Source organism: Rhinolophus ferrumequinum, chromosome 21, assembly GCF_004115265.2.
Source record: "Rhinolophus ferrumequinum isolate MPI-CBG mRhiFer1 chromosome 21, mRhiFer1_v1.p, whole genome shotgun sequence".
NCBI lineage: Eukaryota > Metazoa > Chordata > Mammalia > Chiroptera > Rhinolophidae > Rhinolophus > Rhinolophus ferrumequinum.
The window spans coordinates 14,143,899-14,169,279 of record NC_046304.1 but is presented as its reverse complement, the minus strand read 5'-3'; the positions used below and the strand labels follow the sequence as shown (position 1 = coordinate 14,169,279).

The 25,381-nt window shown below is 55.3% G+C and overlaps 1 protein-coding gene across 4 annotated transcripts in view; it reads left to right on the top strand.

The window, feature by feature from the left end:
* Positions 1-25,381, top strand: part of SPNS2 (SPNS lysolipid transporter 2, sphingosine-1-phosphate) — a 35,359-nt gene that overhangs the window by 5,783 nt on the left and 4,195 nt on the right. For all 4 annotated transcript variants that reach the window (XR_004421234.1, XM_033089272.1, XM_033089270.1 and 1 more), the window contains exons 2-9: positions 7,766-7,831; positions 17,350-17,486; positions 21,438-21,589; positions 21,808-21,874; positions 23,341-23,483; positions 23,798-23,950; positions 24,073-24,262; positions 24,581-24,646. Coding sequence is in view for 3 of the 4 variants with exons in the window: in XM_033089272.1 (XP_032945163.1) it covers positions 7,766-7,831; positions 17,350-17,486; positions 21,438-21,589; positions 21,808-21,874; positions 23,341-23,483; positions 23,798-23,950; positions 24,073-24,262; positions 24,581-24,646 (974 nt within the window). In the remaining variant the exon portion in view is untranslated. The remainder of the gene's footprint in view (positions 1-7,765; positions 7,832-17,349; positions 17,487-21,437; positions 21,590-21,807; positions 21,875-23,340; positions 23,484-23,797; positions 23,951-24,072; positions 24,263-24,580; positions 24,647-25,381) is intronic.

Here is a 25,381-nt window from a genome sequence, read left to right as displayed (position 1 = left end):
GGGCTGAGCCTGGTCATCTCTTGACCCCAATACGCGAGGGGGGGCTGGCACAGGCTTGGCCCTTGTTGATTAACTGAGTGGCAGAGTTGGGGGAACCCAGATGTCCCTGAGCCCAAAGCCCATCCTTATGGGCTGAAGGGGCCTTGCTAGGTTTGGATGACCATCGATAAGGACCAGGTCCCTATTGTTGAGTCCAGGGCTTCTGTCACGGTGGCTGGTTCTACCTGTTTGTCCTGACCAGGGCATACAATGAGTTGTGGGGCCTCGCACCCCCAGGAAGGAAATTGGGGAAGTGGTCAGCACAATCCCTGTTTGTCCAGCCCTCAGCCCTGACAGTGGGGCCCCCTCATCCCCACACTGGGCAGAATGGTTTCTGTACATTCAAGAGGGTTCTGTGGTGGCTTTGCCCAGTCTCTTCTGCAGAGAGGGCACTCGAGGAGAAGGGCTGGCCCCAAGTCACACAGTGAGGCTGTCTGCTCTGGGCCTGGCCCTCTCTTGGTAGCTGAGAGGTTGGTGAAAGGAGTCCTAGGGGAGATGTGGCCGAGGGCAGAGCAGTTACATTAGAGCAAGAAAGAAGAGGAACAATGCACTCGTCAGAACTTGGAGGCTAGGACTGGCTCCCGTCAGGCCTCTGCTGTCGTGGAGACCTTGCTGGGGTCTCCCCACAACTGGAAGCTCCATGAGGTCTTTGTGGTCCCGTCACTGTCAAGCATGGATTTGGTGAATGGGGTCCCAGGAGGCAAGGAACATGATTAGGCTTTGTAAACTGTAAAGCGCTGTGCCCAGGGAGAGATGGTGTTACTTGGTCACACACTGTTTTTAGCGCCCATGTGAGGGCTGTGGGTGTGGATGTGGAGACGGGGCGGGGTGCACCTTCTTTTCTGGGGTGAGGTGGGCGAACAAAGGCCAGGTCTGGAGCTTGGAGGCCAGTTCAGCCTCGTTCCTGCCTGGTTCTGCGGTCTTTGTCTCATTCACTTTCTGAATCTCAATTTTCTACCCAAGAAGTGGGAGCAGAAGTTGCTGGTCCCTGAACAGCACACCAGGAGAAGCTGGGAATTTGTGGGCTTCAGCTGCTCCATTCTGGGGTCACTTATCTCTCCCTCAACAACCAACAACCCCGCCCCCCAGCCCCGTTTTATCCTATGTCTGTGGTCACACAGGCCATGCCCTCCAAGGGTCATGATAAGGGCGTGGCCACCTTATCCCCTCCCTGGTGGTCTTGGGAGCCCCTGAGGTAGGATAGAGCCTGGGAGGCTCAGCTGGGAAAGGAGTGTCTCGGCAAAGCCCCCAAATTGCTAAGGCTGAGTCTGGTTCCAGGAAAGCTGGCCCCAAATGATAGACTAGAACCACAGGACAGAGGCCAGGCTGCCTGTCCCCGCCCACTCTGGGCATAGAGACTTGGTGGGAAGAAGGGAGGGCTCTCTCTGCTCTGGGGGTGGTTCCTCTCTAGGGCTGGTGGGGTCTGTGGGCAGAGCTCTTGGGAGGGAGGCGTGTTATGGTCTCCAGCTGGAGTGCTCTTTAGAGGGACAACTTCAGAGTCTAGATTCTCTAGGGAGAGGGGAGGGTCTCTTTGAGGGGCTGGGGACTTGCCGAGATGACCACATCCCCCTGGTCCCTGCAGAGATGACTACTAAGCTGTCCGGACATTAATGACCCAGACTTGTAGGGCGACCCTAGGGGAAGAGGGTCAGCATATATAGAGCAAATGCAATTGAGATTTCGCATGGACCCAGCGGGGATGTATGGGGATCCTGAATCACTCTCAGATGGGCAACCTGAGGCGTACAGTAGGGGCCAGAGATCCTGGAGGACACTCAGCTTGTCCCTGGGGACGGGAAGTACTGGGGCAGGTAGAAGGGTGTGTACCTGAGAGCCTGAGTCCCCAACTCAGGGAATGCCTTGGCCAGTCCCCTTAGGCTAGGGGCAGGGGGAGGGTTGTCAGCGGGGCCAGGCTGTGGTTTCCCAGCCTTAGCCATCCAGAGCCAGGTCAGCAGAGCCAGGCCCTCAGGCCCCTATAATTACTCGAGCGGGAGCTGTGGCCTAGTGTTGAAGCAGGAGCAAGACTTCTGGAGTGAGCCAGCTCTGAGGCCACAGGAGGACCAGGATCCTTACTAGAGGGACTGGCTAATGGCAAGCATGCCCATTCCTTCAGATCCCTATGCCCTGTCTTTCCAGCCATCTGCCCCTATTTTGGAGAAAAGGTGATGAGGTAGGAGTTTTCGTTGTTCTGTCATGGTCAGGGCTCCTTAGTGCCTGAGTTAATGATCTATGATAACGTTTATTGACTACCTACTATGTGCCAGGCACCTTCTAAGCAGTTTACATGTATTAACCCATTTAAACCTCACAACAACCATAGGAAGCAGATCTTAAAATTAAGTCATGTTATAGGGGAGGAAACTTGCACAGAGAGGTTAAGTAATTTGCCTAAGGTAACACAGCAGGAAGGTAGAAAAGCTAAGATTCGAAATCAGATGGTCTGGCTCTGGAGCCCATGTTCTTTGGAATTCAGCTTTGCTTGCTGCTCTGAGGGGCAACGTGAACGTAAGGTGATGATGACTGCTTGGGGACTGAGCTTGGGCACCAGGTAGCCTTCCCTGGCTGACTAGGCAAGAAGAAACCTCAGGATCATGTTGTCCCAACCTTGCATCTGAGGCTGGTCAAATTTGGGGCTCCCGAAGTCAGTGTGGGTGTCTTCTTCCATCTTCAGCTCTTTGAGGACTCTGTGATATCAGCAGGTTAGGGTCTGGACCTGTCTCCTCTCGGGGCTTCTGAGGGACCAGCAGTGATGAGGGATCACCGCATCTGTGACCAGCCAGCTGGGTGAGTCAGGCCAGAGTCCATCCAGCTCTGGGGGGTGCCTTCAAGCTTATAGGCACCTCTTCAACAAGAGCCACAGAGGAGGGAGTTGGCGACGGAGGAGGGGGCATCCTGGCAGATGTGACCTTGGACCTGAGCTCTGAACGAGATGGATTTTAATAAGTAGAGATGGACACCCCAGGAAGAGGACATGACTGTGGTCAAGGCTCGGAGGCCTGCAGGCAGTGATGGGGGACTCACGGGGGCCTCAGACGAGTCAGGCCAATGGTTTCCAGTCCCCTGGGCTGTGTGTTAATAGATCCCTGGGTCTCACCTTTAGAGAGGCTGATTGTGCAGACGCGGTCATGGAGGCCTCAAATGCTAGGAGAAACCTGGGCTCAATTTGAGTGGCAACGGGGAGCCGCTAAGCACTTACTGGGCAGCCATACCAATGAGCTAATAAAGGTAACACTCTTAGAACAGTGTCTGGCACTTAGTAAGCACTCAATGCATGTTAATACCCAGAGTATTGTTGTTGTTAGTAGTAGTATTACTGACCCAGTGGCCTGGGCCAGTGGATTTTGAAGAACTTATGGGTGACTTGAGCCTTAGCCAGAGGTGACAACCACTGGGCCATGGATTTAGCTCCTTGAATCCAGACACTGTCTTTGGTCTCTGAAGCCCAGCCCAGGACTTAGTAGTAGGAGATCGATAAGTGCTTGTGAGATCAGGCTGCCAGGAAGGAGGCTGGGTGGGCTGGGAGGGTCTGGAGTCAGGGAGCCTGGGGACGAGGCTGGGCAGTGAAGAAGAGAGAGAATTGTTCGGGCCTGTTCATGAGGCTGTGGGGGAAGGGAAAAGTGCCGTGGCCGAGTCCTAAGTGTCTGGCCTGGGTGGTGATACTCAGGGAATGGGGAGCAGGTGGTGGAGCCATGGAATCGGAGTGCAGGTGGCCAGGACACTGAGGGATGGGAGAGTCTGTGGGACTGAGCCACCGGGGGGCGGTTGATTTCAGGGGAGTGATGGAGTGGGGGAGGGGAGAGAACTCTTCTAAGAACTTCACCTGTGAAGGGGGAGAAAGAAGGAGAGGCTGGCAGAGGGGACGAGTCAGGATTGCTTTCACCACCAGGCTGAGAGATGTGAGCACTTTTGTGGGCTGATGTGCAGGGGACAGAGTGAGGGAGATGCTGAGGGAGAAGCTCAAGCCAAGGGTGGACCCAGGGCACGATCCCTGGGAGGCTGGAGAGACACCGGCCTAGAGCTGGGGATAGTTGCCCTTAGACAAGAGGCGAAACGCTCGGGGGCTTTGGACCCTTAGACAAGAGGCGAGACCCTCGGGGGGTGTAGCTGGGGTCAATGCATGAGAAAATTCAGATGCTCTTGCTGTTCCAGAGTGTTTTCTTGGTCCTGGGATGAGGACCCTATGGGCAGAGGGTGATTCTGGCTGTGGATTTGGGGGGACTGCCTAGAAAGGCCTGGATTGGGAGCTGTGGCCGGGGGATGGCGGGGGGCTGAGTGTGGTGTGGGAGCCCCACCTTGCATGCCTCTGGCCTGTGGGGCTGGTGCAGTGGGCTTGGCTTGAACTATAGGGTGCTGTCCCTGGGCATGAGGCCCACCCTGTGACCCACCAAACCTCAGCCTCCAGGAAAGAGGCTAAAAATAAGGCTGTGGTGAAGAAGGGAGGGGCTGTGTGGGCCCAAGCCAGGCGGGAGCCCGGAGGAAAATCTGAGACGACCGGCTGGGCTTCCGTGACACACGCTTCCCGTGCCAGTGGCCGGCAGGAGCTCACCCACTTGTGGCCATGGCCCCTTCCAGGCCTATAAGAGGGCAAACAACCCAGAAAGGCTTAGGCAGGGCCTGACCGAGGGCCTATGGCCTGCACGAGGCCCTGCTCCCTGGAAAGGTTTTCTCTAGCCTGCTACCTGGAGCTCAGGCCTTGGCTCCAAGACTGAGCTCCAGGGTTTGCCAGGGTTTGGGCATCCAAAGCTTCCTGTGTCTTGGGGTCTAGGCTGCCTGGGAGTTCCCAGGGGCCCTGGATGCCCATCTGATGTAGAGAAATATTCCTCCCCCTTACCAGGAGCCCTGTGCTGTAGAGGAGGTCAGGGAAGGCTTCCTGGAGGCAGAGGCAAATGCTGGGCCTTGAAATAATGGGACAGGGAGCGTGTCCAGTCAGGTGGCTAGAATGTGCCTTGGGAGGAAACAAGCATGTTTTGATTTGCTGTGCACACAGGCCATCTTCATGACGACCATTCTGATATGGCCTCCTTCCCAGGAAATGGCTGTGGATAGCGACCCACTGTTTAGGGGCCCAGGGGAAGTTTTACCCTCCTACCGCCTGCCAGCTCCACCCATCCTATACAGTCCCTGTTCTGGGTTCTGGAGATGACTTGCTATGTCCCCTGCCCTCAAGGGGCTTATGGTCTAGTGAGGGATGATGTGGACACTCACCCATCCATCTGTGCGTCCAGTCCACAAACAGTCACTGTGGGCTGGCTGTGTGCTGGGCGCTGGGGCTGGGGGACAAGAGTGAACCCAGCAGAAGCAGTGTGGTAGAAGAACAAGCTTTGGTTTAGGCAATACACCTGGTTTCAGATCTTACCTCTAATACCTGAAGTGCTATATGACAATTGATTTCACTTCACAGAGTCTCGGTTTCCTCATGTGTAAAATGGGGGTGATAGTCATAGATACCAGCATAGGTGGCAGGGGTAGAAATACCATGTGAAGAGCCTCACATGGTACCTGGAACTTAGCAGGAACCAATAACTGGTGGCTCTTAGCTCCTGGACATAGTGGGTCCAAGGAGCTCATATCCATGTCCCTATGTATTTTCCCTGTAGAACTAAGTAAGTCTAGTGTGACACATGCTAAAACAAGGAAGGACAGGGACAACTAACTTATTAAGGGTGGTGGTAGAGGAAGAAATCAGGGAAGACTTCCCAGAAAAGGAGGCACCTGAACTAATCTTAAAGGAGTGGCAGGAATTAGCAGAGCCAACAAAGTGGGGTAGGAGAGGGTAGCGTGTACAGTTGGGGAGCCATGAGTAGTTTGGGGTTGCTAAGGTACGGGGTGGAGGCGTGGTGTCCTAAGAAGTGAGTGAGGCCGGTGAGCGGGGTTGGCAGGGCTGACCCTGCATCCCTGTGGCCTGGTGAAGGGCTTGGCTCCTCCCCCGAGGCACTGGGGAGCCACAGTTGATGATGACTCTGCGAGAGAGGGGTGTGATCAGACCCACACGTCAGGAGGGGAACAGGATTTGGCTCAGGAGTGGGGATGGACGGTGGAGTGGCAGGTAAGGATGGGTGGTCCCCACAAGAACAGGCCCAGTCATGCCACCCATAGGCCCCCGTGGAACTCTGGGCCTCTGAGGCCACGTTGGGGCACTTCGGAGGTCCCACTTGGTGGCCCTGCCCTCTGCAGGCCCAAGGCCGGTCCCTGGCTTCTGCCTTCCAGGCAAGGCCACAGCCCGTCTTGGTTATTAAGTCATTAACTGGGCCTCACACAGCCTCTTCATTATGGGTAATTATGGGAAATCCACTGTGTGCATTAACAAGGCGGAGGCCAGCTTTTCCAGGCTGTCCGGCTGCTAGGACAGGACAGCTGCAGGGTCTGACCCACACCCCAGGAAGCTGCTCAGCATCCGAGCCCTGGGTCTTAGGAGGAACAGTGACATGCTACTTTCTCCACTTCTGCACCTTCAGCCAGCAGACGGGACCCTCAGACAGTGCTTGGAGACTGTCACCCACTTTCCCGTTGTATGACTAAGCATGTGGCTTACCCTCCTAGGCCTCAGTTTCCTCATCTTTCCAGTGGGATAATAGTACCAGCTGCATAGGGTGGTGTGAGGGTTGAACTAGCAAAGCACTTAATGCTCAGCGATTTGAACCATCATCATGAAGAGCTCTGGGAGTCCCCTGAAGGCAGGGACCAGTCCCTTCCTCTGAGGCAGGCCCTGTCTCCTCTTCCTTTCCCCCTGCTCCTTCTCAGTGCACATATGCAGTGGTTAGGGGGGCTCTGGCCTGTGGCCCAGCCTCCTGCTGTCCTCAGCGATAAGCCAAGGTGAGGGCCACTGGGCCCTCGGGGCTGGGGGTTATGCTTACCCAGGGCCCTGGTTAAGTGCTCTGAAAGGCGCCACGGGCTCAGAAGTTTGCTGACCCCCATGGCTGTGTCTGTCCACATGTGGGGGTGGTTTCTTGTTGTTCTGGTTGCCCCACTCCTTGACATGCAAAGCCCTAATGGGAGAGCAGAAGTGGCTGGGGCATGGAAGAAGGGATCCCCTGCCCCCAGGAAAGCAGGCCTGGAGCCCTGCCTGCTTCTCTCTGCACCTCCGCCCCTGCATTGGAAAATTGAGGGTCCTGGTTATAATCCTGAGGACAGCTGGGTTGAGTGTATGCTGTGTTTGCTTGTGTGTGCACATGTGCTTGTGTACACGTGCAACTGAGTAAGTGTGAGCATTACCTGGGAGCACCCTCAGCCCCCTCCCAGCCAGAGGGCTTCCCCCGCAGCTTTTAGTGGCTGCCCACCCACTCTCTGGGCTTCAGACTTCGTGGTCTCCCATGAGGGCGGAGCCCATGTCTGTTCCTCAGGTGCCAGCACCCAGTTGGAGGCTGGGCCACAGGTGGGCCAGAGGCCCAGGGTAGCAGATAGAAGGCTTGGCTGCCGCACTGAGCCGAGCAACCATGAGGAGCCTGGCCTGTCTGACCTCAGGCCCCTGCAGTGGCCAAGGGAGGGTGTGGGACCCTATCCCCAGGGTAAGCATGGAGGCCCAGTTGGGCAGGATAGAAACTTGGCCTCCCAGGTGCCCAGTGGCCTAACTAAACTGGGCAGGGTGGAGCTGTGTAGATGGGGCCAGGCTGGGCCCTGCGAGGTGGAAGGAGGGCTGGACTGGGAGTGGAGTCCCCTAGGTGGGGTGGGGAAGTTGGGGTACCAGGCGTCAGATGTCGCAGTAAGTACCATCTGTCTTCCCCTCCAGGAGTCCTTCTGGACATCCAGCAGCACTTCGGGGTCAAGGACCAAGGCGCAGGCTTGCTGCAGTCAGGTGAGGCACACCACCGCTGCCAGGTCCTGGCACTCCCTGCTGGGTCTCTGCCAGGGCCCGACTCACTTTGCATCCAAATCCCACTGTTGCCCCTCACAAGTCACCCCTTGTCCAGCCTCTGCTTCTCTTCTTAGGAAACGATAAATCACACCTGCCCTGAGGGGCCGTGAGAGATATACCAGCGTGGAGGCCACGGGGTCAGGCGCTTGGGGGTGACCCTTCTTTGGGGTCCTGGGGCCTCATCAGGACCCAGGGATCCAGGTTCCGCCTTGAGGCTGGTGAGAGCAAGTGCTTAGTTCAGTAACTCAGGCCATGTTGATGGAGCCTTGTCAGTACTGTTTCCATATTGTCCTTAGCCCCAGTTCCTTCCACTGCCATCAACCTGGGCATCACCTTCGATGTCAAAGCACCTGATCAGCCTCAGAGATGCTCGTGTTTCCAGACTCCGGGCAGGAGCCTGAGGATCTGGGTCCTGGGCTCTTCTGGGGCCTCAGGTCCTCGGCCCTGTCTCCCTTGGGATCCCGGCCTCCTGACTGGCGAGGAGGCTGGAGACCCCTGAGCTAGGGCAGCACGGCAGGTCATTATGCAGTTATTCCAGCCTGTCTGGCCCTCCCTCCAGGGTCCATGTCTCCCTTGCCCCTGCCCTGCCCACTACATGGCCCCAGCGGACCTGTGCTCCTGGCGCCCTGGCCCTCCTACTAGCTGTGGCCGTGCTGGCCATGCCCTCAGCAGGCCCCTTAGATCTGGGCAGAGACTCAGAGCTAGTGCTGCATGCCAGGGTTGGTCTGCCTTGGCCCAAACCTTGCTCTATGGCTGGGCCTGGTCGCCTTGGCCCTGATTCCCCTGGGCTCCCCTGGGAGGGAGGGGCAGTGATAGCTGGCTCTGTCCAGGAACCTGCCTGACCTGTCTAGGTGGCATTCCAGTATTCACAGTGCCAGGCCTCCACGATGAGTTCATAGAGCGCAGCTGCCTGTGCTCGTTTCCCAGATGGGGTCTTTGGGGCTCAGAGAGAGGGGATGTGACAGCTCCGGGGCTTAGCCCTAATATGACAGCGTTGACGGAGCTAGGACTGGGGCAAGGCTGTGTGGACCAGCACCTCCTAAGGGTGGCCAGGTTCCTGCCATGCTGCATGTCATGCTGCACGTCACCTCCATCCAGGACGTGAGCCCAAACCCTTCCCCTGGCCTCTGCCCCCTTGCCGGGTCTCCCTGGCTGCGCCAGAGCAAGTCAGCCCACCTTGGGGCCTGGGTCAGGTCCCTCCAGCCTCCTGGGCTCTGCACTCACAGTGACCAGCTCTGACCATGGGGAAGAGAGAGTTCGAGCTAGATGGGAGCGTGGGAGGGAGCAGGCTGCTGGGCTGTGGAAGGACGGGGAGCAGAGAGGCGAGCCGCCGAGCACCCGCCCTCTGTGGCCCCTCAGTTACTGAGGACCTGCTGAGCTTTATCCTCTCCTGGTCCTGGCCGGCTGAGTGACGTGGAGCCAGGCTCTTCCTCAGCCTCTTCCATTAAACCCTCCCCGAGTGAGATCAGGGCCAGCACAGCCCCCCAGGGAGAGGGTGGGAGGGTCGTGAGCGTCGTGGCTCTGCCACAGTTGTGTCCCAGGCTGCCTTCCTGGCTGAGCGAGGTCATGGCAATGCCTACTGATCCCTGCCCACTGGGCCGGAGGTGGACAAATACCCCACGGGCATCAGCTTGTTGGATTCTTTCTCCTACAAGCTCTCTTTGGTCAGCTTCACTTTCCAGATGAAGGGATAGAGGTCAAGAGAGGGAAAATGACTTGCTTAAGATCTCATGGTAAGAGGCTAGCAGATCTGGTCCTGCGTATGCTGTCCTCTTGCCCTGGGGAGGGGCACCGATGGCCACTGGATCGGTGAGGCTTGACCCAGGTGTCTGAGAGTCACAGCTCAGTGTTCTCAGGATGGGTGCCTCTGGGCCGTGGTGAGAGTCCCAGCACTTTCAGAGACCCCCCTAGTCCTGACTTCCTGGCCCTCACCCTACCACCTACCCCTCCTGGTGCAGCTGGGATGGCTCCCCAGAGTGTCCTCACACCTTTGGCCATCTGAGCCAAGAAGCTAGGCAAGCTAGACCAGGATATGATTCAGGGGCACCCAGGCAAATCACCTAATTGGCCTGGGCCGCAGGCACCTGTGTCTTCCCTAAGCCCTGATAAGGTCAGAGCCAGGTGGAGGGCGCCAGCCAGGTGTTGGTTCTTGCCCAGATCAAAGGGTCGGGGCTGAGAGCCAAGTTGTCTGCTTATTTCTGGGCACCGGTTCTGCTGGGCCAGGAGACAGGGTCGGGGGTGGCTAAGGGTTAGGCCTGGGCCTGCCCCTGCTGTTGTTTCCCCTTGGGACTGGAATTTGAGTGCTGGTTTGGGAAGAGCTTGCTTTCTGTAGCCCCTTTGTAGCTTGCTGCCGGCTCACAGCTGCCCCCCAAGTTTCCTGCAGCAGCCATAGCTCAGCCTCTGTGAAAGCCCACAGCAGAATTATAGCTCTTGGGTCTTGCTGTTTGGGAAATCAGGAGCCCCCAAAGCCTACATCTAAAGGGCCAGCTGCGTCTGAACATGCTGCTCAGCAGGTCCTGTGCTGTGCTCTGCCATAGGCTCCGTCCCTGAACTCAGGAAGACTCCCTCTCTGGATGGGAACAGAAAAGGTATCCAGTTCCCACCCAGGCACAGGGGGACTGTGGGAGCCCAGGAGCAAATGGCAGTGAGTGCACACCTAGCTCTGCCTGGTGGCAGGGGGAGAAGACTTCCCCAAGGAGGGGACATTTGAGTGGGGCTTTGAAGGATGAGTTAGAGTTATTCAGGGGAAAGGACTTCCAGTCAGTTTGTCAGAATGAGTAGATGTGAGGAGCCCTCCTTCCCGCTCCACGCTGGATAAGATGTGCCAAGAAACATTTAAACTACATAGCTGAGCTTGAAAGCTAAAGCTAGCAGGGAAATTTCCAGGTGCCAGAACTTAAAACCAGGAGTGGGAGCTGGTATTGAAGTCAAGTGATGCAGAGTGTTTGGGGGCCAGTATATGTCTTAGAAGCTTGTTACAGTATTTTCAATATAAACATTTTTTATGATGAAAAACATGTAAATATCCATAAACAGTAGAGAGAACAATACAATGAACCTCCATATAGCCATCACCCAAGTTCGTCCAAGCGTCACCAGTCTGGTCCAGTTTCCAGGCTTGGGGATTTCTTTGTTCTGGGGATTGGAAAGTGCAGGAGTTCTAGTGTTACATGCGTGACTTGGTTTCCACTCAGAGCCCAGGGCAAGCTCCCTGATTTCAAGCTGTGGCCCCAGGCCAGTAGGCAGTTTTCCCATCTGTGACGGGACATCTCCTTCCTAGTCCCAGCTTTATGCAGAGAGCCTCGTCCAACCCCTGCTTTGTACAGGTCTGAGACTTCCATTCCCCTCCTCACACAGGCCTTGTGTTTCCGGAGACCCCAGCAAAGGCAAATCCAGAACTGCTCCTTCGGGAAGCCTGCATGGGACACCGATGACAAATACAAACTCAAATTTAAAATGAGTAGAGCACACAAGGAAACCCACCTTTGTGGGAGGGAGTCAGCCAGGCCAGAGAAATGGGGAAACCAACTCCTGAAGAGACTTTCCGTTAGGTATACTTATTTGTCAAAGCTCTACAGGGAAGAGTAAAATTTACAAGACAGGAGCAGCACCTTATTAAAAAAAGGACAGGGAGATGTTTAAAAGACTTAACTTTCAATTTTCACTAGTGAAATGTAAGTATTAAAATTAAAAAGTGTGATAATTAGGGGAGTTAACAAGTAGACTAGACCCAGTGGAAGAGAAAATAAGCAAGTTAGAGGATGGGTCTGAGGAAATCAGCAGAAATATAGCTCCGGGGAGGGGGGAGCAAGAGCGAAGGTTGTGATACTGGCTGGCTCTGGTGACCTGTAGTTCATCAGCCATGCGCTGAAGTGTGGGGAGAAGGGAGGGAGAGGAGGCTGGACAATCAGCAGGGTCTGACTGTGGAAGGCTTTTGTCTTGGGGCAGCGGGGAGCTGGAGAAAGTTTCAGAGCAGGATAGGTCTCTGTAACATGTATGCATCAGGATGTTTATTCTGGGGCCCAGTGTGGGAATGGATGACAGAGGAGGCTGGAAGGCAGTTCAGCGCTGGGGTTTGTGGGGTCATGAGGAAGTGCCAGGATGGGGAGTGGGGGACGGGGGAGGAGAGGAGGGACAGAGGAAGAGCCAGCTCAGACTGAAACCAGACAGTGCCTCTGCTTTGGGGCTGAGTCTCCTTCTGGCCTTGCTCCCTTCCCTACTTCCGCCAGCCCAGTGACATCCTCCACTTCGGTTCTGAAGGCAAAGCTGGGCGGTCCCTGTGGCTGCTCCTCTGGGGCCTTCCGGCGGCCTGAGGGGCCTCCCCAGGGCTTAGATCCCGAGCAGACTATAAAGGAGGAGTGGTTCCTGCAGGAAGTCTGGGCATGGTGGCTTTCAGGCACTGATGGGTTCTCTCCATCATCTTGGCTGGCCCGGGCTGCCATGTTCTACCTCCTGTGGGCAGGGCGGGTACTCAGGCAGAACCTGACCCCTGCCTACCTCATGCCTGCCCAAGTACTCTCCCTCCCCACAGGATGTGGAGAGTGGCAGATCTTTTCCAAATAACAGGTCGCCCAGATCTGGACTATGTAAAAATAGTCCTGGTTCAGCCCAGGCGAGTGGAGGCTGGACATGGACTCAAGGCCACAGTGTGGGAGCCCAGGGCTCCCCCAGCTCAGACCTCACCCACTCCTGCTCCAGGACCACCTTCTGGGGTCAAACAGTGCCACATGTGCACTGAGGGTGACATAGCAGCCCCATGGTGAGGGTAGTGGGACTGCCTGCCAGGGTACAGAGTGCTCAGCAGGGGCTATTCCGATCTTCCGGGTGCTGGCCTCTCAGTGAGCCACCCGGGGAAGGCCTACACCCAATACCCTGAGCCCTAGCTCTGCCATGGGAGGTGGACAGCCCTTACTGGAGTTGTCTAAGCCCTGTCTTACTGGTGACTCTCGCCAGTCCTGAGGAGAGGGGGTATGGCCCGTCTCACAGAGGAGGGCGTGACGCTCAGCCCAGGTTCTCTTGGTGAGCCCAGGGCCCTGACTTCTCCCACCCTGCCATCCAGGCCCGGCTCCGCCCCCAGCCCTTCCCCCACCCTGGCTCCCTGCCTGCTGCTCCATTGTCCCAGACCTGTGGGCTCAGCACACATGAGCTGAGCGAGGGCTTCCCCACACCCTGGCCACAGGATGTCCTCATGTGGGAGCTGCTGGGAAAGCCACCCCTCCCGTGATCAGGGGTGGGGCAGCCAGGCTGTCCAGAAAGCTCTTCTCAAACAAACAAAGACTATGGGGTGGGGGTGAGGGTGGGGGTGGGGTGTCCAGTGAAGCTTCTAGCCCGGCTGGTCTTTATTTTCAGCAGAGCTGCCTGCTGGCCAGATCGGCCCCTGCGCCCTGGTCTGGGGCAGGTTCACATATCCCAGCCTTTGTCGGTGCTGCTCCTTCTGCCAGCAAATTTTTCCTCCTGTCCCTACCCTGATTGTGTTCAGGCCCCTCCACTGGCCTGTGACATCCCTGAGGGCCAGGACAGGTCCTCTCTCTTGTCTGTCCCTAGCAGGGCAGAGGGGAGGGTTGCAAAGATGGATCGAGTCCCTCTCCCGACCCTGGACTCTCTTGTCCCCAGTGGGAAGGCACTGAGGGACAGGGGAGTCCAGGGTCAGGAGGGTCACTGCGTCATCTTGGGTAAGTTCCCCCAGCTATCAGTTTCCTCAGCTGTAAAACAGGACAGACACGGTGACGCTCAGGGTGCCTGGTGACCTTCAGCAGGCTGGGACTCGGGATGGGGACGGGGTATGCCTGCTCCAGCAGGAGTTCACCTGCAGCCCAGGGTGCCTCTGCCCACCCAGATGAACCAGGGGTGAAAGACCCAGGAGCTGCCTTCCTGCTCTGCTGCAGGCCGGCAGGTGGGGATGGACCAGGAGGGCCAAGGTCTGGCCAAAGCCAGGCTCGCCTCCTTCAGCCCCTCTCCACCCACGCAGCGGGGGCTTTTCCAGTGCTCCCCCTTGAAGGAGGAGAACAGAGCAGGCTGTGGTTCTCCACTGCCCTCTAACCAAATGCTAAACCTGCTCCTCGTGTTTAGGGCCCAACTTCCCTCCACCGCCTCATCTCGCACTGCTTTCTTCATTGCCTTTCCTTGCTGCAGTCTGACCGGCTTTCTTGCTGTCCCCAACGCACCCTGAACTTTCTCTGACCTTGGGAACATCAGCTGGGACCTCCCCCCTTCCCAGCCTGGCAGTCTCTAGTGTGATTTAGAGCAAGGAATCTGGAGTTAGACAAATGGGGGTTTCAATTCTGGCTCCGCCTCACACTCTTTTCAGCCTCTATTGTCCCCTCTGTATCCCCTCTGTAAGATGAAGATAATCGTGAGAATCAAATGAGATTACCTGAGTGAGATTAACACTATACATTATTATGTCCAGGGCACATCCTTGGGCCTTGCCTATAATAAGTTTTCCATAAATGATACCTGAGGTTATTATTACCAACAAGCATTGTGCCTCCTTAACCATTATATGGTATTGCTTATAAAATTTGTAATTGATATTTTAGTATATATTTTTGACTTTAGGTATTATCACCATGGTAAAGTCCTGTGTATCCTTTATACTCAGCTCTGCCATCACTGCCTTCATGAAGCTTCCCTTCACTGTCCTGGCAGGAGTTGGCCCTCCTGGCTGGTTCCCTGCTAGTTTCACCCTTTAATCTGGACAACCCATGGATAGGGCCTGCCCCCTGACTAGACAGGGGGCAACTCCCACTCTGATTCTTTTTTCCCATTCCCCACCTGTCACGGAGAGGCGCAGAGGGAACAATTCTTCCTCCTCCCCTAAACTTGTGTAAGTCCTAAAGAGACCAAAATCTCTTTCCTGTTCATAATATCCTGGTCTGTTCTCAGGTAGGTCCTGGGAGGCAGGCCCAACAGGAAAAATTCTTTTTCTAGTTATGAGGAAATAATTTCTATCTTGATGAATCTAAACAAGGGCTCAGTGTTGCCTGTGGCTGACCCACTCTTGGCAGGGCGTGGCATTAAGCACCTTACAAGCGTTATTTCATCCAATGCTGAGAGCAACTGGAGAGTTGCTATTTTTGTCTTCATTTTCCAGATGAGGAAGTTTGCATGCGAGAGCTGGCTTAGACCTGCTCGTGAGGGTCAGTTGTTAGATTTTCAGGAATTGTGTAAGCTGGTTGTTAAACACAGCCATTATTAAAAACAAAATTATATAAACTTACCATTAAACAACTTACATTAAAAGAAAGGGAATAAGTACAATTCATCCTTTCTGAATTGTTTTACTATTATCTATGTTCTTAAGGTTATGTACGTCCATTATATCTGGTAGAAATACTGTATATACAATGCTGTGTGGAGTAGACACATGATTGGAAGCTTGAAATCAGCCATGGAAGGAGTATTTACACCACGAAAATGGGCAAACACTATACATCAGGAGAGCCAGTTGTTAGTCATTTATCAGCACACCACTGATGGAAGCACAGAGAGGCTGTGACCTGGTCAAGGTCACCCAGTAGGGATGGGACAGAGCTGAATTGGAGCCCAGGCAGTGTGTCCCTGGTGCCCAAATCTATGCTGATTCTGCCTGAGGTTCCGGTCACACAGAGTTGGGCTTAACAGGTCCCCCAACACCTGTATACACTCACTGCTCTCACTAGGATAAGAGAGAGACAGCCACACTCCTCCAGCCCAGCCCTCTCTCCCCTGGTCCACCTCCTCCCCACCGTCCTCCCCTCCCTCCTTCTCTTCTCCCAATCCTGCCTCCCCTGGGGACTCAGGTCTGTGAGGGAGCAGCTGAGCCCATGTGCACATTCAGCCTGGTGGTCAGAGGCCGGTCACTGGCCACTTTGCCCACCCCGGCCTTTGTCTGGCCATCTGCCCGTCAGCTGTGGAACTGCCTTCCAGAGGGAGGAGTGGAGGGGCTGCTTCGCCTGTGACCCAGGGCCTATCCAGGCCTGCCGGCCTCCTCACCCCCCTGGGACCTCCAAGGCCCCCCCCCCCGCCCCCATCACTGGCAGTGGCATCCCCACGGAGTCCTCCAAGACTGCCATTCTCTCATTCTGAAAGAACAAAACCAGGTCATATCACTCCTCTGCTCAGTGTCTTCCAGTGTTTTCCTTTCTCATCACAGAAGCCACAGGCGTCACAGTGGGCCACAAAGCCTGACCCCATCTGGCCTTTCCCTCTCCGCTCCTCTTCTCCAGCCACTCTGGCCTCTTTGCTGTTCCTCAAAGATGCTAAGCACACTTCTGCCCCAGGACCTTTGTACTTGCTGTTCTTGCCCCCATATTTGCATGATTTGTTTCCTCACCTCCTCCAGGTCTTTGCTGAAATGTTACCTTCCCTGACCCTTCCATTTAAAATTATAACATCTGCTTTACACATTTCCTATCTTTTGTTTCTGCCTTTTACCCTCCTTAGCACTTGTCACCACTGACACACCATATATATATATATTTTTTTTTTTTTTTAAACTTTTTATTTATTTTAAGTGTGTTTCCCCAGGACCCATCAGCTCCAAGTAGTCGTTTCATTCTAGTTGTGGAGGGCACAGTTCACACTGGCCCAGGCGGGGATCAAACCCGCAACCCTGGTGTTACGAGCATCGCACTTGAACCAACTGAGCCAACTGGCTGCCCCTATATTTTTAATTTTATTTTCTGAAATGAATGAAAGCTCCAAGAGGGCAGAAATTTTTGTCTGTTTTGTTGAATGGATAAATAGATGAATGGATGGATGATGGATGGATGGATGGATGGAGGATGGATGGATAGATGGATGGATGAACAAACAAATGAATGACAATGTTTCCAAATGTCAGGAAAGCCACTGCAGCCTGCCGGGAGTGAGGCTGGCTGTGTGATCTGTCAGGTATGAGACCTGGAGTTCCAGGCCCAGTTCTACCCTGATTTGCTGTGTAACCTTGGGTAGTTCCCTTCTCTCTGAACCTCTTTCCCAAGTATAATAAGGAGAGCAGTGTGGCAAAGTATCGGGAACACTGGCTCAGGAATCAGGCAGACAGGTCACATCGTCACTGGGAAGGATCACTGATGGTGAGGGCTTGGTCAAGTCGCTTCTCCCTGAGCTTGTGTCCCCCGCTACGAGGTGGGATGGGTTGGAAGGATAGACAAGACGCTTTGTCGTGAGCCCTAGCACAGCTCCTGGCGTGTAATAACTGTTCAGTGAGTACGTCTTTACTGTTTTAAAAGTGCTGAAACTGGACAAATGTGGGCCTGCACTGAAGAGGATTGTGTCACCCTAACTCAGGGCGCCTTTCCTGTCTCCCGGGGGCCCAGGACTGGCCGAGGTCACCCTCTCTGGGGCTGCTTTCTCAGTGTCTGGCCCAGGCTGAGCTTTGTCTCCTGGGCACTTGGCCTCAAGTTGGGGTGGTCTGGGCAGGTGGGCTCAGCCCAGGGACCCTGCACGGCCCCTCAGGCTCTCCTCTCCTTGCACAGTGTTTATCTGCAGCTTCATGGTGGCTGCCCCCATCTTTGGTTACCTGGGCGACCGCTTCAACAGGAAAGTGATCCTGAGCTGCGGCATTTTCTTCTGGTCGGCAGTCACGTTCTCCAGCTCCTTCATCCCCCAGCAGGTGAGGCCTGTCCAGACTTCCTGCCCAGTAACCCTGCAGACCCCACCTGTTCCTCCTGTGGGCAGCCCGTTTGACCTGTCCTAGTTTAGACTGGGCGGGTTCCAGCCCCTTTGCTCAAACCCCAGACAGTAGCTTCCAAATGCAGTGGGATGACGGGGTCTTTGGGGTACGTTTGTACACTGGCTCTGCAAATAGGGACTCGCAGCCCATTGTGGTATCCTGACTCTTTTTGAGCTGTCTCTGATTTGGGGAGGATGCAAGCAACGGGGAGCTAGTCTAGTCTGGCCTAGGAGTCACAACTCTTTGGTTCTAGTCCTGGCTCAGCCATCATCTTGCTGTGGGACCCTAGGTGAGTCGCTACCCCTCTCTGGGCCTTCCACAGTTTGCTCTTTGTTCAATGGCCAGCTAACTCCTTGGGTCAAAGTCCTAGGGAGGCAAACATCACCTCAACATAAGGAAGATATTTCTTACTTGGCTCCCACAGTTCTGGGTTTGAATATCCTAACTCTGTTGCCCACTCAGCCTTGTGATCTGGAGAAATTTACTTAACTTCTCTGAGCCTCAGTTTCTTCATCTTTAAAATGGGGATAATACTTCTCAGCTTGAAGGTTTATTGTGAGAAATAACTGAGTTAATAGTAACTGGAACATGGCAAGTGTTCAACAAATCATTATTTCTATTATTTCTTCCAAAAAGAAGATATGTTGCTTTGAGAGGTAGTGAGTTTGCCATCACTAGGGATGTTCAAGCAGAGGAAGGACAATCACTGGATGACTACTGTAAAGGGAGACAGAGGAAGAAGGGGAGAAGACTGGGATCTGTCCTCAAGGAGTTTTCAGGCTAGGTGACAAAGGAGATGCTGGCCCTGTCCTTGGGAGCACGCAGGCTGGGGGTGGGAAGATGTGAAAGGAGCTCCCACATAAAGAGCCTTCAAAATGTGCAAAGTGCTAAGGATCCTTACTGTAGAGAGAACAGTCTCTTAAAATCCATAAGTCAGGGAAGGTAGGTAGCATTTGAGCTGTGAAGACAGCATGGGCAGAGGAAGGAAACCAATGGGTGCAAAGATGGTGGAGTGTGTTGAGAGATTAAGGAGAAGAGTGTTTTGGCTGGAAAGGAAGGCAGGGACCAGGTTGGAGGGCCTGGGCTTCCTCCTGAGGACTGTGCAGGACCCTGGGAGAGTCTGAAGAAGGGTAGTGGTGAGTCCGATTTACATTGATAGAGGAGGTTGGAAGGCAGAAAGAATCAGCAGGTTTGGGGGTAAAACTTTGCTTCATGGAGCATCTTCAGAGGAGGGTCAGGCTCAGGTAAACTCCAGGCCCAGAGTGTCAGGTAGAGCCTGATGCGATGCCACAGTCAAAAATGGGGCCTGGACCAGCAGCCTCTAGGTTCCTTCTGGGCTTGTCCTGTCCCTGGCCAGGCCTCTGCTCTTCTGACCTCTGGGGCTACTTCTGGGGTTGACCGGTGAGTTCAGGATCCCAATGCCAGTGCTGGGCCCTGTTCTGGGTGTGTAGAAGGGGGCGAGGGTTGGGGAGAGAAGATGAGTAGAGGCAGAGAGGGAAACAGATCACCCCCAACCTTCTATAAATTCACTGCAATCACAATCCGAGTCCCGTAGGAGTTTTTGGTGGACCTTGGCAATGTGATTCTGGAGTTAGTTTGGCAGAGAAAACACCCAGCAACAGCCAAGAACATTGTGAAAAATAGCAGTGAAAGCGGACTCGCCCTATCAGTTACCACAATATGGCCATTCTAACTAAAAGAGCACAGGGATAGACTAAGAGATCAATGAAACAAGGTCCTCCTTTCTATGGGAATCGAGTGTAGGATGAAAGTTGCATCTCAAATGGTTTTGGAAGAATTCACGACCCATCTGGTTTCTTGAAAAAAATATAGTCTGTATTTCCAAACACACAGCAAAATAAATTCCAGATAGGTGAAAGTAGAGTAAAAAGCAAACTACAAAAAATCTAGAACTGTAATTCACCAAGAAAAAGACAATAACCCAGAGAAAAATGGGCAAAGGATAGTGACAGTCAATTCCAGGAGAAGACACCCAAATGGGCAATAAAAGTATGAAGAGAGGGTGCTCGGTTTTGAGTAATCAGGGAAATGCAAATTAAAATAACAATGAGACACCGTTTCACACCCATCAGATTGGCAACAATTAAAAAGGCTGACAATACCAAGTGTTACTAAAGCTGCTAGTAGGAGTGTAAATTGATAGACTCTTTGGAGAGCAAAATGGAAGGATTTTGTAGAATTCTAGCTGTTACGTTCCACGGCCAAGCCTTCTACTTTGAGGTATATGGCCAAGGAGAAACTCCGACTCACAGATACAAAGTGAGCTGTGCATGCAAGGATGCTTGTTGCCGTCTTGTCATAGAAAATAAGGGACACGATCTAAATGACCATGACTGAGGGATCAGATAAAATGGGGTGTCTTCATCCTAGGATGAGACTCTTGACCGCAAAAGAATGAACTAGATCTATATTAACCAGCAAAAATGGGTTTCCAAAAGATTAGAATGAGGGGGAAAAAGCAAGTTAGGGGACAAGAGGCATGGAATGGCCCCTTGTATGTTAGTTTTTTTCAAAGCACACGGGATACCAAGTGTTCACTGATACAGGGGTGTACCCTGGATGTACAGGTAACATGCACAAAATAGTGGGTGACTGGCGGACGAGTGGGGATCAACAGGATCCCGTCAGAGATGTGTCATCTGCCTGCTCTTGTACCGAGGAGCACGACTGAGGAAATCGCTCCCATTCTCTTTCTCTGTCTCTAACATATGATGAACAAAACGTTAAAGAGTATTTTAAGAATCATTTTGGGATGGAGTCGGCCTTCCTGAACAGGACATGAAATCCAGAAGCCATTAAGGGAAAATCAACAGATTGGACAGCATCAAATTAAACAACACAAAATAAAGCTTCTGTGTGGTGCAACTCCCCATATACAACATGGAAGGAAAGATGATGGAAAATATTTGTGACATATGTAATAAAGGATCAATGCTCCCGATATATATATAAAGCTAATTGAAGTCGAGACAAGAAAGACAAACAATCCAACAGAAAAGTAGGCAAAGGCTGTGGGGGGATGATTCCCCAGGAAAAGAAGCAGCAGCAGGGAGCTAGGAAAAGACTCAGAGACGGAGAGAGTGAACGAGCTATAGAAACGAGAGGCATCGAGATGGCTGGGCAGGACCAGTGACGCAGAGCGAGAGGGCCAGGAAAGAGCTGGGCAGATGGAGAGGGAAGCAGGAAGCCCAGAGGAGGGCTGGATGTGGGCGACGCTGGCTGGATGGGTGGTAGGGTGGGGCCGGGGAAAGATGACCAGGCTGGGTTCTCAGGCCCTGGGCAGCTGGGGGGATGGAAGGGCTGGGTCCACATCAAAGGGGTAGTACCACTGGCAGCTGGCATGGTCCCACCCTTCCCAGCTCAGCGGGGCTTTGCTCTTTGATGTGTGAATGGAGGAGGGGCGCTGAGCCCACTGGGCTGCCCTGCCCACTCCCCACTCACACTGGGTCCTCAGTGCTGCCAAGGTCAGTCCAGCTGCCCTGCTTGGGAGGGGGGACACAGAGTGGGGGTGACTCGAGGCTCCCAAGGTGGGGCCAGAACCTAGGAAAGAAGTCTCCCAACTTTGGGGGGGTACAGACACCGATTTATGTCCCTCATGCTTATGGGGACAGAGGGGTCTGTCTAGGCCATACCTACAATTCTCAACTTGGGAGGGTCCGGCCCCAGCACGGGGCCAACTAGGCCCAGTCAGACCCACTATATGGAGTGGGGAACTGAGGCCCAGAGTGGCCTGGGGGTGTAGTTGTTGCTGAGGCAGGGGTTGGGCTCCATCCTCTCCCCTGACTCCTGCACCCTTTGGGGGGTTGGGATAAAATGGGGATCAAGGATGAGCAGGACAGCCCCCCAGCATTCTCTGCCCCTCCCCCACAGTACTTCTGGCTGCTGGTCCTGTCCCGGGGGCTTGTGGGCATCGGCGAGGCCAGCTACTCCACCATCGCGCCCACCATCATTGGAGACCTCTTCACCAAGAACACACGCACGCTCATGCTGTCTGTCTTCTACTTTGCCATCCCACTGGGCAGGTAAGGATCTGGGCAAGGTCCCTCAGACTTCTGACCACTCCCTCTGCCTGGGGGTCAGCCCTCTGTGACCTACACATGTGGGCAGGCAGCCTTGGAGAAGTGCCTGGATCTGCTCCCCAGCTGGCCGGCTGGGTGGTTGGGGTGGACAGCAAGCATCCCCTTCACCCCTCACCCCTCCAAGGCCTGTCCCTGCCTGACTGTGCCCATCTTCTCTGCAGTGGCCTGGGCTACATCACTGGCTCCAGTGTGAAGCAGGCGGCTGGAGACTGGCATTGGGCCTTGCGGGTAAGGACATCCCCAGACTAGCCTGTGCCCAGGTCACCCAGAGATTCAGGAACAGAGCCTGGCTCAGGACACAAGCCTCAGCCTCCAGGCTTCCCACCTCACTGGCCTGGGCTCCTCTCGATTAATGGGCATCGTGGTGCCAGGGAGCCCAGGGATGAGCAGAGCCTGACCCAGCCCTGCCGCCCTCAGGGGCCCCCAGGCTGAGAGGATGAAGGACTCTCCCACCATGTCAGGAAATTCCAGGTCCACGATGGTGCTTCCTGCTTTGAGCCCTGCCCCTGTGCTAGGGTGAGGCCTAGACAAGACCTCTGTGGGGGGCCCCGGGGTCTGCAGCCACTTCCTGTCCCCTGGGAGGATTGGGGCAAGTCTGCCAAGGCCTCTGGACAGTGCAATCAGAGGAAACAGAGATCCCTAGTCTCGAGGAGGAGAGGAAGCTTAAGACAAAGTGTTTTTTCCTCAAAAGCAGGAAGGAAGCAGCCTCCGTGGAATTTCTTGATGGGGGAAGGGGCTAAAAGAGAGGAACTCCCCAGCTCATGGGCTCCCAAGCTTGGTGGGGGTGGGGATAGAGTCCTCTGCTCTCATGAGCTGATGCAGGAGCTGGTATCTTGGAATCCAGGCTACTGAGATGCCCCCTCCGCTCCCCTTCCCCTCCCCCCGCCTCCCCACTATCAGGAGAAAGGCCTGGGGCCTTGGACACTGTTCTTCACACTGGGCTGAACACAGGGAAGACCCAAAGGGGCCCCACGCCTCTTCTCCTGGGGCCCATGTGGGCCACTCCCAAATGATAACCTACATGATCCATTTGCTGGAAGTTTCGTGCCCAGCCAGTGCCTTCCCAGTGCCCACCAGGGTGAGGAGCTAGCATGGGGAGCTTTCCCAGACCCCGGTATCTGGTACTTGGCTCCCTGTTCACAGGAAGGAACACTCTTTCCTCTCCCGCTCATCATTCTATATGTTTAATATCTACCTGTCTTCCTCTGTCTATCCATCCATCCATCCATCCATCCTCCAGCCAGCCAGACAGCCATCTTCCTGTTTTTCCATGTGTTGATTTGCCCATCCAGTGATCCATCGATCCATCCATCTATCTTCCTGTCTGTTTTTTGATCAGTCAGTTCCTCCATCTTATCTTTCCACCCGCCTGTCCATCTCTCTGTCCATCTACCCAGCCGTCTGCCCTCCCTCCGCCATCCATCTGACCATGCATCCCTCCCTTCTTTCTTCAGTCCCCACTCCCATCCTACCCCCGGTCGGGACACTCCAGTTTGAGCCCCAATCCCTTTTAGCTGACCTCACTCTTCGTGGCTTTGCTCAGCAGCCCGGTCAGGAAGGCTGGGCAGATACTAGCCCAGGGGAGGAACGTGGAGCCCAGAGAAGGTTCCGCTTGCGTGCACCCCTTCTCCTGGTGCAGCAGACAAAGCCACCATGGCCCCGGTGCCCTCACGTGGTGCTCCCTGCCCCATCAGGTGTCCCCTATCATGGGCATGATCACAGGAACACTCATCCTCGTCCTGGTCCCGGCCACTAAGAGAGGCCATGCCGACCAGCTCGGGGGACAGCTCAAGGCACGGACCTCGTGGCTCCGAGACATGAGAGCCCTGATCCACAAGTGAGTACTGCCGGGAGGGGTGTAGTGGGAAGAGGGAGATGTGTTGAGGTGGGAGGACGTCCCTGCCAGGCAGCCCACCCAGCACCCTTGGCCCGACTCCCTACTGTCTGTGCTGCCCACGGTGCTGGGAGCAACATGTTGGCCACTAGGCTTTATTATTCCTTCGGCCATAGGCTTCATGCCCGGAACCCGTAAGGGAAGACATTAGAGGCCTTCCGTCCCTGGGGAAGGAGTGGGGGGGAGAAGGCTGCCTCCTGGGCCAGCTGCAGGGGTCCTGGTCCCCACTCAGTGTCGCTGCCCTGGCCTCTCCCCAGCCGCAGCTACGTCTTCTCCTCCCTGGCCACGTCGGCCGTGTCCTTCGCCACAGGGGCCCTGGGCATGTGGATCCCGCTCTACCTGCACCGCGCCCAAGTCGTGCAGAAGACGGTGGAGACATGCAGCAGCCCGCCTTGTGGGGCCAAGGACAGGTGGGGCCAGGCCGTGGTGGTGGGAGGTGTGGCGGTGAGGACGCTGGACACAAGCGTCAGCTCCTCTGCCCCAGCCTTGGCCTTCCTCTCAGCCCATCCCCCACTGTCTTCTGTCCCCACAGCCTCATCTTTGGGGCCATCACCTGCTTTACGGGCTTTCTGGGTGTGGTCACGGGGGCAGGAGCCACACGCTGGTGCCGCCTGCGGACCCAGCGGGCTGACCCACTGGTGTGTGCTGTGGGCATGCTGGGCTCTGCCATCTTCATCTGCCTCATCTTCGTGGCCGCCAAGAGCAGCATCGTGGGGGCCTATGTGAGTGCAGTGGTGGGTGCGAGGGTGGTGGGGGAAGCGGGCCTGGCAGGAGATGCCGTCCGACTTACGGGGCCCTCCGTCCCCGTGGGGAGGTTCCTGTCCGCCTGCCCCTGCTCTTTCGGGGGCCTGTGCATGGCTCTGGTGTCCTCTAGGGCTGTGGGCATGGCTTGATAAGCCACACATTCCTCACGAGCCTGACTGCCAGGCCCCAGGGAGGGCTTTGAGACTTCCCTACCAGCAGCCAGGGTGCAGGGAGCAGCCTCGGGCTGCTGGTGGGTCGAGGGCCTCCTGATGTTTGCTCTCTTCTCTCCTGGGCAGATCTGCATCTTTGTCGGGGAGACACTGCTGTTTTCTAATTGGGCCATCACTGCAGACATCCTCATGGTGAGACCAGGCCTCTTGACCTCTTCGGGCAGCTGGGGAGGGTGAAGGAAGGAGTGGAAGACCTGGCAGGGCTTGGGGGGCTGGAGAGTGAGAAGGAAGGCATACTGGGAAGGTGAGCCTGGAGGCAAGGAAGGGATCGGAGATGTCTGCGTGGGGCAGGGCCTGAAATCAGAGGGTTGAGCAGGCAGAAGGATTGGCTATGGGGACTGGGTGGGGCGGGGGATGTCTGAAGGCTCAGGTCTGTGGCCAGGAGGCTGGCAGTGCCAGGCTGGCACCGAGGGGGTGCTGCCTGCCAGCACTCCTCCCCCAGGGTCTGAGCTTCCATGGCTCTGTCCTGCCTGAGTGCCCGTGGCTGGGGCCTGGCGGACAGAGGCTGTCTTCACAGGGCCAACAATGGGCTCCAGACCAGCCAGCCAGGGACAAAGGGCTGTCTGAGCATGGCAGGGGCTTGTGTCCCTGGGCGGGGCTGGGCGCAGCCTGAGAGGAACCGGGAGGGGGCTGTGGCCCTGGTAACTAGTACCGGTCTGAGGGGTGGTGAGGGCTGGGGGTAGGGTGAGCCCTGGCCCTTCTCAGGAATCCTCCAGGTCAGTGTCAGGAGAGGATTGGGAGAGGGGGATGCAGGGGACCAGGAGGGTGGGGAGTGGGGAGAGTGTCTGAGAGCCGCCAGGACAGGCCCAGGGGGCAGGAGGCTGAGGGGCTTCTCATTGGTGGACCCTCAGGGCACTTAGTGTTTGG